The 13,041-nt window shown below is 43.7% G+C and overlaps 1 protein-coding gene across 5 annotated transcripts in view; it reads right to left on the bottom strand.

Annotated features, from left to right (window-relative positions):
* Nucleotides 1-13,041, bottom strand: part of MOB3B (MOB kinase activator 3B) — a 230,711-nt gene that overhangs the window by 151,183 nt on the left and 66,487 nt on the right. For all 5 annotated transcript variants that reach the window (XM_061132103.1, XM_061132098.1, XM_061132100.1 and 2 more), the window contains exon 2: nt 6,746-7,362. In XM_061132103.1, coding sequence (XP_060988086.1) covers nt 6,746-7,163 — 418 coding nt within the window. In that variant the 5' untranslated portion in view covers nt 7,164-7,362. The remainder of the gene's footprint in view (nt 1-6,745; nt 7,363-13,041) is intronic.

Genomic DNA, 13,041 nt, shown 5'->3' with positions numbered 1-13,041 from the left:
ATCAAAATTTAAAAATCACAAGGGAAACAATAGAAAATAAAAGTTAAAATTTAAAGGTTAGTTCTAAACTTAGTTCCCCAACATCCCATGTTTGAAAAGTTCATCCCTATGGATATTTTTATAGCCTTATGTTTCCTGCCACAATATTTTGAGAGAAGATGAGACTCGGCTGTAGTCTCATGAGAGAGGTTGCCAAAGGGAGGCAACCAATTCCACAATGCACTTGTCCACTGAGCAAAGTACTCATTTTGGAAAAATGTGCAGATTAATTTGGAGCATCTCGACATTCTAGGCATTATGGAAACTGCTCAAGGACATGAACTGTCTGCTTCACTCCTTCTTGGTGCCGAAAATAGGACCCGCTTCTGAACAGGCATTCCACAAGCATTTACTGAGTGAGTGAATGGCCAAATGCTGTAACAGGTAGTCATGGCCCAGGAAGCATCTTCCGAAGGCTGTCACCCTCTGCTCAGTCCTTCGACATGGGAACAGATATAGTGTCTGACATAGTGCTCAGGCATTTTAGGGGTGATTTTTGAAAACAGGGGCAAACAAAAACAAAACAAAATAAAACAGAAACAAAAAAACAAAATCATTTCTTTAAAACTTATACCCCATATCAGCTTTTCTGAAAAACTGTTCCCTCCTAGGTAACCTCCTGGAGAAGGCAATGGCACCCCACTCCAGTACTCTTGCCTGGAAAATCCCATGGATGGAGGAGCCTGGTGGGCTGCAGTCCATGGGGTCGCAAAGAGTCGGACACGACTAAGTGACTTCACTTTCACTTTTCACTTTCATGCCTTGGAGAAGGAAATGGCAACCCACTCCAGGGTTCTTGCCTGGAGAATCCCAGGGACGGGGGAGCCTGGTGGGCTGCCGTCTATGGGGTCGCACAGAGTCAGACACGACTGAAGCGACTTAGCAGCAGCAGCAGCAGCAGCAGGTAACCTCCTAAAACCATGATTGAGAAGTCTTTCACCATGTGAAGGAAATCTGCAAAATAACAATTCATGCTATAATATAAATGGTAGTGAGTGACAAGAGCAGAGATTTTGGGCCAGACACTCTTGAGCTCAAACCCTAACTTCTAAATGACTGATTAACTCTACAACCTTAGGAAGGCCCCTTGGCTTGTTTCAATGTCAGCTTCCTCATTGGTAAAATGGCATATTTAATTCATTCAGTTATTATAAGTATTAAGAAAGATTAATGTTCCAGGTCTAGTGCTTGATGCTTAGCAAACTCAATATATGCACGTTCCCTGACTTTCCTTGCTCTTTCCTTCTCTGACACCCATTTATTCTAAAACCGTAAAGGTAGGTGAGATCATGTCATTACTTTTTAAATGTTCTTATTCCTCCTGCTCAAAGACATTTTAAAAACATGAGTTGGAGTAGCACTAAGTTTTCAACTCCCTTTTTTTCTAAGTGTCAGATCTGAGATTTAAGTCCTATTATATAACAGAAAAACAGGGAAGCTGGGGGCTAGAACAGAAAAATTATTGTGATTAGCCAGGCAATGGAATTTAAAAAGTGGGTGGCTGTGGCTTTCTATTTTTCTTTCGTTACCTCTAAAAGTGGTTTAAAAAAAAGATACAATCAAAGAGGAGGTGGCCCTTGCTTCTGAAATTACTGATGTTTTAGGAGCTTTTGCAGGAACATCTGTTGGCTTTTTAACAAAGGAGACTGGGGAGGATCAAGAGAGAGTGGAGGAGACTCTGGTTTGCAAGGGAGCCACATCTGTTTGGTATTCTCCCAACCGAGAAGGCTCAACTTCTGAAATAGCCCGGGTATCCTAGTTAAATCAGGATCCAGAAACAGATGAGAGTTTTTCTTTATGTTTCAGCAGTAGAGATCAACAGCTGTTTATATCCTTTAATACCTAACTGAGGCTGAAGCCATCACATCTGTCTGTATTTTTCCGGTTCTGGTTCCTCGAATCACAGTGGGGAGGAGGGGAAGTTTGAATTCCTCCCAATTCCCAGACAAGACGACAAGAAATATGCCCAGGATTCAAAGCTGTAAAGCTAAGCAGAACTCCCAAATTTCTCATCCGCCCAGGGTCTGCTGGTGGCTGGAAATTCCTCTTTCACTTTATCCTGACAGACATCTTGATCATTTTCATGATAATGACTCATGGCAGCACCAAGATCAAAACGAAGGAAAGTAGGCTGGAATCAGGGGGAGGAAGAAGCAGAGGAAATGAATTCTCATAGAGAAAGTGGCTCCAAAGAGACAAGTTTTTGCAAAGACAGCAACAGTGTTATCCGAGGGCAAACAGCAGAGGTGAGCAGGATACCAATGAAGACCATCAGGGTGGTGGTGGCTGGTGGTGGTTTTTACTAACCCCTATCATTTTAACCCCCTTCATGGATCACAGCTTTGTCTAGTGGCAAAGGGGCTTGCATAACTTAATAAAGCTATCAGCCATGCCATGCAGGCCCACCCAAGATGGTAGAGAGTTCTGACAAAATGTGGTCCGCTGGAGGAGAGAATGGTAAACCATGGCAGTATTCTTGCTGCAAGAACGCCAAGAACAGTTCGGAAAGGCAAAAAGATATCACATCAGAAGATGAGGCTCCCAGGTCAGAAGGTGTCCAATATGCTACTGGGGAAGAGGGAAGGGCAATTAATAATACTAATAGCTCCAGAAAGAATGAAGCAGCTGGGCCAAAGCAGAAATCCCAGATGCAAAGAGCCAACTCATTGGGAAAGACCCTGGTGCTGGGAAAGATTAAGGGCAAGAGAAAGGGGTGATGGAGGATGAGATGGTTGGATGTCATTATCGACTCAATGAACAGGAATTTGAGCAAACTCAGGGAGATACTTAAGGACAGAAGAGCCTGGTGTGCTGCAGTCCATGGGGTTGCAAAGAGTCTGACACAGCTTAGCGACTGAACAACAAATGTTTTAACCTTGGAAAAGTTAAACAGAGAAAATTAAGCTCCAAGGAAGGCAAAGTGGAGGAAATACCCAGGAATGGTGATAATGGTTTCAGAGACATTTGTTTACTTTGATCACGAACACCATACCATACACATGCTGGAACTTTATAAGGACTATTTTTCTATCCATCCATCCATCCAACAACTTGTAAAGCACCAGGACTGGACTTAGTGCTCAAATAGTCAACTGAATAAGACTTATTCCATAACTTTAAGGGGTTTATATTCTGAAAGATGACAGTCTTCACAGAGGAGATGGTATAAAGGATGCATGAGAATTCACTAGACAGAAATGTTAGGGGACTCCAAAGAAGAGAATGACATGGATAAAACCAGAGAGAAAAGAAACAAAACTATTCCTGGGGAAGGGACGAAAAACATTCTGGGTGTTTACAATAAATAAGAAGAGTGGGAGGACCTTACTAAAAGTAGAGATACTTAGGCTTCACCTAAGAGATTCTGATTTAGTTGTTGAGGGAAAAAACCAAGGAATTTAAATTTTGAAAAGAAGACCCAAGTAATTCTGATACATACAAAAGTTTGACAGCTCTAATGTATACAGATGAACATTTCCCGAAAGATGCTAACAGTATTCCATTAAGAAAAAAGGTACCAGGTTCAAATTAGGATACATTGAAAGTGAAAGTGTTAGTCGCTCAGTGGTGTCCAACTCTATGCAACCCCATGGACTGTAGCCCACCAGGCTCCTCTGTCCATGGAATTCTCCAGGCAAGAATCCTGGAGTGGGTAGCCATTCCCTTCTCCAGGGCATTTTCCTGACCCAGCGATCAAACCCGCATGTCCTGCATTAGCAGGCAGATTCTTTTACCATCTGAGCCACCAGGGAAGCCCCTACATACTACCATATTATTTTCTTGGATATTTGAGTTCAGTTTGGTCGCTCAGTCGTGTCCGACTCTTTGCGACCCCGTGGACTGCAGCAGGCCAGGCCTCCCTGTCCCTCACCAACTCCTGGAGTTTACTCAAACTCATGTCCATTGCATTGGTGATGCCATTCAACCATCTCATCCTCTGTCGTCTCCTTCTCCTCCTGCCTTCAATCTTTCCCAGCAACAGGGTCTTTTCAAATGAGTCAGTTCTTAACATCACGTGGCCAAATATTGGAGTTTCAGCTTCAACATCAGTCCTTCCAGTGAGTATTCAGGACTGATTTCCTTTAGGATTGACTTGTTTGATCTTCTTGTAGTCCAAGGGACTCTCAAGAGTCTTCTCCAACACCACTGCTCAAAAGCATCAATTCTTTGGCGTTCAGCTTTCTTTATAGTCCAACTCTCACATCCATACATGAATACTGGAAAAACCATAGCGTTAACTAGACAGACCTTTGTTGGCAAAGTATGTCTCTGTTCTTTAATATGCTGTCTGGGTTGGTCATAACTTTCCTTCCAAGGAGTAAGCATCTTTTAATTTCATGGCTGCAGTCATCATCTGCAGTGATTTTGGAGCCCAGAAAAATAAAGTCAGTCACTGTTTCCACTGTTTCCCCATCTATTTCCCATGAAGTGATGGGACCAAATGCCATGATCTTAGTTTTCTGAATGTTGAGCTTTAAACCAACTTTTTCACTCTCCTCTCTCGCTTTCATCAAGAGGCTCTTTAGTTCTTCTTCACTTTCTGCCATAAGGGTGGTGTCATCTGCATATCTGAGGTTATTGATACTTCTCCCGGCAATCTTGATTCCAGCTTGCGCTTCACCCAGCCTAGCATTTCTCATAATGTACTCTGCATATAAGTTAAATAAGCAGGGTGACAATATACAGTCTTGACGTACTCCTTTTCCTATTTGGAACCAGTGTGTTGTTCCATGTCCAGGTCTAACTGTTGCTTCCTGACCTTCATACAGATTTCTCAAGGGATTTCTTGGAGATTTAATGCACATTAATATAAAGTCCTTCAGTAAAGAAATCAGTTTCACTCAGCATTTCCCAAACCTATTTTTCCATGGGGACAAAAAAAAAGACAAAACATATGCACCTATTAAGATCTCTCAGAACACTTTCATACTGTGAAGTCCATATTGGGAAGAGCTGAAACAGAGGATTCTGATCAAGTGAGCATGCCCCAAGCATAGTGAATGGCTAAGGAAACCATTTAGAAAAAGAAAGCAAAGTCAATTACTCTGAGAGATGCAGCAGCATCCACTGATTTCCTCCAAAGTCTAAAATCACCTCTGATGTCCTATTTTCCAAGGAGAACGCCAGAAGCTTCCTCGCCCTTAAGTAACACACCAGGTTCCGTGATGTTATTTCTGGTCAGCAACTTTGTGTGGTAACCACAGCTGCCAGAGAGAACAGAAGTGCCCAGAGTTCAAAGCATCAAAGAACAGAAACAGGAGGGGAAGGACAATGAGGAGGGATCCTTGCCCAGATTTATTTATCTTTATTGCTATCACATGTTCTGTACAGAGCCTTGGCAGTGGCCTATAATGCTTTCGGAAAAGACAAATTCCGCCCAGCTCCAAAAGAAGCCTCTGACAGTCAATGAAAATGCAAGACATGAGCCAAGGAAATTTCTACTCCTCCAAGGCACCAGTTATGCAGCTAGGGGAGTTTCTGAAAACTGCCTTCTTCCTCCTATGCTGGTGAGTCAACCAAGGGGAACTGTGTTATCATGCATCCCACCCCCTGCCCTACAAGAGCCAGCAGAGAGAAAGTGCAAGAGGAAATCAGGCAAGGCCAGGCAACAAGAGGAATCCGAGCAAATTGGTTTGTGTGCTGAATATTTCAAAATGGGCATACTACCGTAGTCAAGTTATATATGTTTTTTTTTATATAAGCAATTACTTCCATACACCCCACCTCAACTTCCCACATCCCACATGCGGACACATGCCCCATATAAAGGTGATTTCAGCAATGTGCTTCAAATGCTTTTTTTTTTTTTTAATACCCCAACCTTCTCAGATCTTTTCAATAATATTTTGCAGCAGCATAAGTACTTTTTTCAGTCATTCTACAAATAGTTCCTCAGGGCCTAAAAGGTTCCAGGGCACCATGCTGGGCATCAGAGATACAACAAGGCAAAGAGGACAGTGTTCATCTCTATTGACCCAAAGGCCCTAAAACTGAGTTGTAAATTCATCCTGCTAGGCAGGCAGACCCAATGATCAGCAGCATAAAGAAATAAAAGACATGGAAAAGGTCTGGTCCTTCCCCTTGAAGAGTTTCATGGCTTTTAGTACAAAGCAGACGAAAGCATTTGCATTCCAAGTGTCTGGGTTGGTCTAGCCACTCCACAACGGTCCAGAGTTAATAGAACAGCCAGGAATTAATACCTATGATCAGGGAAGAAGAGAATGCCAGGATCTTGTTTGTCCAAAATGCCAACCACCTGTTTGTTCAACTCCCAAACAAATCCATGGATTTTCATACTGGGAATTCTCATCCTGAGAGATGACTACTAATCACTGTACTAGAGTTAGTGTAACTACCTAGTTAATTAGCTCCAAATTAAAAATTTCACTAGGAACTCTGGGTGGGTTTGGAGGCTAATCCTAAGGATGTCAATAAGATCACATTTAACTTTTCATCAAGCCAGTGTTGCCCAATACTGAGGACCACAGAATAATTATAAGTGGTCCACACATGATTTTTTTTTTTTCCATAAGGTCCTTAGATACGGAAAAAGAAACTGCAGATACGTGAATGATGGGACTTAGGGGAACAGTGACATGGATGCTATCCCGCATTCAAAGGCAGGCCGCTTCAGAAGAAGCCTCTGCAACTTTCCAAGCTGGGGTGGGATGTGACAAAACAACCAGGCAGCTGGTCACGAACTTACCCACACACGTTGGAAAGATGTCTTCATTGTTGATCTGGACCTCGATCCAATCCATGAGAAGGTTCATGTACTGGGGGGCCGGCAGGGCAGTCGGCTTCTTGTACTTGAGGTCATCCTGCCACCGGTATTCGTATTTGGGGCCCCCTGACATCACGGGGCAGGTCCGCTCGGTGCAGAACTCGCAGATGGTGCCGTAGATGAGGTTGATGCGGTTGAAGAAGTCCACCACGTGCACCGCCACCCAGTCGTTCTGGTCCTCCCCGCTCGGCAGCTGCACGGCCGCCTTCAGGTCCACGCCCGAGCTGAGGGAGGCCTGAGCCCGCTTGTGGAGCTCGAACCTCTGCGTGCCAGGTTCAAATTTCCTCTTGGGCCGGAAGGTCTTGTCCTTGTTGAACACCTGCTTCAAGGCTATGGACATGGTCTGCTCCTTCTCTCCCTTCCTTCGGCAGGAAGTAAAAAGGCAACTGGGACTTTTCAGTGAGAGATCGCAACCCAACAGGGTTTTCCACTGCCAGCCCTCTGGCCCCAGTCTTGTGGTCTGCGGCTCTCAAGTCTCTTTTAGATAGCCCTTTCCATCTCCCTCTTGAATAATTTCCAGGGGAACTTCATGTTTCTTCCTAAAGGTAGGAGAGGAAAAGGGTCTCATTAATGTCCCATTTGCATTTAAGAAATGACAAAAGCTTGGACCCGATTTCCACCTTGCTTCTGACTGTGCCCACTTATATCCAGGTATAATAATGTAGAAGTCAAGCCAAACCTTTGAGAATCTGTATTGGTGATCTAATCATATAACCAAAGGTGAAAAGGTATCACACCCTTTTTCTTTACGGCTTTAGTCAAATCTCTGACAACTTTTCACTAAGTGGTCATAGTTTCAAGGGGCTGCTCCAAGGTGTTAAGGATGAACATGATAGTCAATAACATCCCCATATGCTCCTTTTTAGAGTATCTGCCCCACCCTTCACTATCCTTGAGTAAGCAGGAGGACACGACCCCCATCCCCTTGGCCACACCTGATTGGAGCAGGGGTGGTCCTCACACCAAATTTCCCTTGGAAACTTAGAATCAGGATCCAGCCTTTGTATTATCCCTGAGAAGTGATGAAAACTGGGTCTGCTTGACACTATTTACAATAGCCAAGACATGAGAACAAAAGACTGGTTTGAAATCGGGAAAGGAGTACATCAGGCTGTGTATTGTCACCCTGCATACTTAACTCATATGCAGAGTACATCATGTGAAACGCTGGGCTGGAGGAAGCACAAGCTGGAATCAAGATTGCCGGGACAAATATCAATAAACTCTGGTATGCAGATAACACCACCCTTATGGCAGAAAGCAAAGGGGAACTAAAGAGCTTCTTGATGAAAGTGAAAGAGCAGAGTGAAAAAGCTGGCTTAAAACTCAACATTCAGAAAACTAAGCTCATGGCATCCTGTCCCATCACGTCATGGCAAATAGATGGGGAAACAGTGGAAACAGTAAAAGACTTTATTTTCTTGGGCTCCAAAATCACTGCAGATGGTGACTGCAGCCATGAAATTAAAAGACACTTGCTCCTTGGAAGGAAAGCTATGACCAACCTAGACAGCATATTAAAAAGCAGAGACATTACTTTGCCAACAAAGGTCCATCTAGTCAAAGTTATGGTTTTCCCAGTAGTCATGTATGGATATGAGAGTTGGACTATAAAGAATGCTGAGTGCCGAAGAATTGATGCTTTTGAGTGTGGTGTTGAAGAAGACTCTTGAGAGTCCCTAGGACTGCAAGGAGATCCAAGCAGTCAATCCTAAAGGAAATCAGTCCTGAATATTCATTGGAAGGACTGATGCTGAAGCTGAAACTCCAATATTTGGCCACCTAATGCAAAGAACTGAATCATTTGAAAAGACCCTGATGCTGGGAAAGATTGAAGGCAGGAGGAGAAGGGGATGATAGAAGATGAGATGGTTGGATGGCATCATCGACTCAATGGACATGAATTTGAGCAAGCTCCAGGAGTTGGTGATGGACAGGGAAGCCTGGCATGCTGCCATCCTTGGGGTCGCAAAGAATCGGACAATGAGCAACTGAACTGAAGACCTAAGACATGGAAACAACGTAAATGTTCATTGACGGATGAATGGATAAAGAAGATGTAGTTATATATACACAATGGAATATTACTCAGCCATAAGAAGAATTAAATAATGCCATTTGCAGCAACATGGATGGACCTGCAGATTACCATACTAAATGAAGTAAGTCAGGCAGAGAAAGACAAATACTATATGGTATCACTTATATGTGGAATCTAAAATTTGACACAAATGAAATTATTTACAAAATAGAAACAGACTCACAGACATAGAGAGAAGGTGGTTGTCAAGGAGGAGGGTTGGGGGAGGATTGGTGTTTGGGAGTAGCAGATGCAAACTATTATATACACGTATAACTGAATCACTTTGCTGTACCTTGGAAACCAACACAGCACTGTAAATCAATGATACTGCAATAAAGCAAGTTTTAAGAACTGAATTCTTTGGAGCCCTCTTTGGACCATGAGTAGTACAGTTGAGAAACCTGGACTTGCAGAGAGAGGAGAGAGGAGAAGGAAAGGGGTAGAGAAAGAAGAAAAGGAAGAAGTGAAGGAGGGGGAGAGGAAGGAAGATGCCACGGACAGAGAAAAAGAGACACACAAGTGGTCACAGGGAGAGAACAACAAGAGGAAGAGGGAGAGGCAGTGGGGAGAGGGTAGCTTCTTTTGTTTTCAACGTTTTATTTTGTATTGGGGTATAGCCTATTAAAAATACAACAGTTTTAGGTAAACATCAAAGGCACTCAGCCATACTTCTTTTGTTCTCAATAGTCTTTCAGGAACTGGTTCCAATTCCTCTTGAAGTCTGGCTGTATCTCCAATCCTTGGGATCGATTTCCCTTAGGAAAAGGGCTGTTTTTCTTTAGGATTGACTGGTTTGATCTCCTTGCTGTCCAAGGGACTCTCAAGAGATCCTTTGGGGCACATGTGTTTTTCTTGAATTAGTCAAACAAATATCTCATTTTACTCCAGCCAACTTGGGTGCGTTTTGTTTCTAAGAACCCCTAACTGTGACAGTATTTATCACCCCTGAACATGCCATCCTTCACATATTTAATATCACACCCTAGATAGTGCTTTCAGGCAGAGCTGCCCATAAAACTTTCTGTGATAATGCAAATGTCCTATGTCTTTATTGCCCAATATGGTATCCACTAGCCACAAGTGTCTACTGGGCACTAAAAAGGTGGCTAGTATGACTCAGAAACTAAAATTTTCATTTTATTTAATTTTAATTAATTTTTAAAAATTGATTGATTTAATTAAATAATAATCCCAAAAGCCACATGTGGCTAGTGGTTGTCATATTGGACATCACAGCTTTGTTCTCTTCTCTGGCACCTCATTTCACCCTTTCAAAATCCTGGTGTGGTTTAGAGTAGATTTCGAGCAGGTGTAGTAGATTTGTAGTAGGTATCATTATCCCTGGGTCTCCAAGACCTGCTTCCCTAGTAGCTCAGACAGTAAAGCACCTGCCTGCAATGCAAGAGACCCGGGTTCTGAACCCTGGGTCAGGAAGATCCCCTGGAGACGGAAATGGCAACCCACTCCAGTATTCTTGCCTGGAGAATTTCATGGACAGTTCATGGGGCTGCAAAGAGTCGGACACAACTGAGTGACTAACACACACACAAAGCAACCACCATATCCAAGAGATAAAAGTAGTTGTAAACAAGGCCCCATGCTGAGTAGGGGCATGGTTAGGATTGAGATTCAGTTTTTGACTCCCAGCAAATGCTCTTTCCACATAGTCTTACATTCTAAAAAGTGATCCTCCTCAATCTGTCTTTCCTACTGGTTCATTCATAAAGCCTCTTTACCTAGCCCTTCCATGCACATATTCCCCTAAAAACACAAGTATTGACTGGCTGGAAGTGAAGACTGTGTCCTGTGGCCTGAAAACAGAGAGGAGATAGCTGATCTGCCCAAGGGTCAAGCCCTAGCAAATTAACCCACAACTGTGGCCAGAGCCACAGTGGCATCTGTTGAGATGGATGTGAGGCACAACCCCACTGATCTGCCATTTTCCTGCCAAGCAGGGGTTCCGGTAGGCCACATTCCAACAGGGTTTGGTGATGCATTCAAACTTAAGTTATTCAGGCAAAACAAAAAAAGAACCCAAGACCATCTAAGACACCCCGATTCCCTCTCATAGACTCTCTCATAGATTCTGGTCTTGGTTCAGAAGCGTTGATTATTCAGTTAAAGACCTCTGGCAACTCGCTGAAGCCTCAGTCTGCTTACTTCCTCCTCTAAATCCTATCCTCTTCCTATTAGGTTTTCACTGCCAGACTGTGTATCAGTGAGGTATTTTTTTCCGTCATCACTTGGCGTGAGTATACACACTCCCCACAAGGAGACCTGTGTGGAAAAGTCACGTGACACCCTGCCTTTGGCTGTCTGGGAAATCACATTTCCGGTCACTTCAGAACATCACCAGGAAGGTTATCAGCACAAAAACTCTGCAAAGTCTAGGGAAAGAAAGGGGCAATCTCATCTGCAAAAAAAAAAAAAAAAACAAAAAAAAAAACACTTCCCAAAGGCTGAATCTGCCTGAAAAGAAACAAGAAAACCAAAGGCCTTCAAAGAGCATTTCCAAAATAAAACCAGGAGCTAGAGGTTGGGATAGCTAGAGAGAGGAGGGCTTTTATTTCCTCTTAAAAGAGACAATAGTCCTTCTGTATTGCAAATGCTTAATTGCTGACAGTAAAGCAGCAAGAACCCAACAGCCGCCCCCTCTCGTCTCCAGTAAATAAGAGTTGCTGTTCTGTTATTCTGATAATGAGGGGACCATCCATTCCCACGGTCCGCAAAGCAATCTTCCTTCTCTCATCACCTTACATGACCCTCGTCATCATTAATTTGGCTGTTTCCCCACGCCCTGGAGTGTCCGTGCACGGACACCAGCGTGGAGGACTACCTTCGTACCAGGCTGTCGTGGACACCATCACGTCCCTCTGGTGCCTCTGCTGAGAGCGAGGGAATGTACAGAATAATCACAGCAAATCCTCCATATCACAAAGCCCTCTAGTGCCTGGTACTCACTAAGGTTTAAATAAACATTAAACCCTTGCTTGAGGTTGGGGATTTTTCTATCACAGATACTCACATAACTTACTTCAAGATGTTAATCTCTTGAACCAGATCAACGTTTATGCAAACCTTTGTATTAATCTCTCAGTTGTGTCTTGACTCTTTGCTACCTGGTGGATGTAGCCTGCCAGGCTCGTCTGTCCATGGGGATTCTCCAGGCAAGAATACTGGAGTGAGTAGCCAGGCCCTCCTCCAGGGGATCTTCCCAACCCAGGGATCGAACCCAGGTCTCTTGCATTACAGGTGTATTCTTTACCACTCAGCCACCAGGGAAGCCCCATTCAAACCCTTAGCCTCTTTTTTCTTGCCCCAGTGTCACAGGCTTAACTGAGGGAAAAATCATCTTTGGAGGATTATTTCTCAACCAAGTAATGTAATGCGCTGCTCTTGGCTACCATTTATTAAACTCTACTATGCACCAGATTTTTACATATATTATTCACATTTTAACCCTCACCTCCATGACGGGGACTTCCCAGGTGGCACTAACGGTAAAGAACCCACTAGCCAACGCAGGAGACATGAGAGACACGGGTTCGATTCCTGGGTCAGAAAGATCCCCTGGAGGAGGGCATGGCAACCCGCTCCAGTATTCTTTCCTGGAGAATCCCACCGACAGAGGAGCCTGGTGAGCTATAGTCCATAAGGTCGCAGAGAGTTGGACAGGACTGAAGCCACCTAGCACATGCGCACTGCATGATATATGGTTTTATGATCATCTTGTCAAAAAAGAAACTGAGACTCAACCACATGAAATAATTTTGCAGAAATCACAAAATTAGTAGATAGTAACGAAAAGTTGACTCATTGGAAAAGACCCTGATGCTGGGAGGGATTGGGGGCAGGAGGAGAAGGGGACGACAGAAGATGAGATGGCTGGATGGCATCACCGACTCGATGGATATGGGTTTGAGTAAACTCCGGGAGTTGGTGATGGACAGGGAGGCCTGGCGTGCTGCGATTCATGGGGTCACAAAGAATCGGACACGACTGAGCGACTGAACTGAACTGAAAGGTTAAATTTTGAATCCAGACCTCTCTGATACTGAAATGCATATGACTTTTTTCCTTACTAAAGTTGTTTTTAAATCTCATGACCATCTTTATGTTTTCAAAGCCCCTTCAG

The sequence above is a fragment of the Dama dama genome, chromosome 29 (assembly GCF_033118175.1).
Source record: "Dama dama isolate Ldn47 chromosome 29, ASM3311817v1, whole genome shotgun sequence".
In the NCBI taxonomy this organism is placed as follows: Eukaryota; Metazoa; Chordata; class Mammalia; order Artiodactyla; family Cervidae; genus Dama; species Dama dama.
This window is presented reverse-complemented; position numbering and strand designations above follow the sequence as displayed.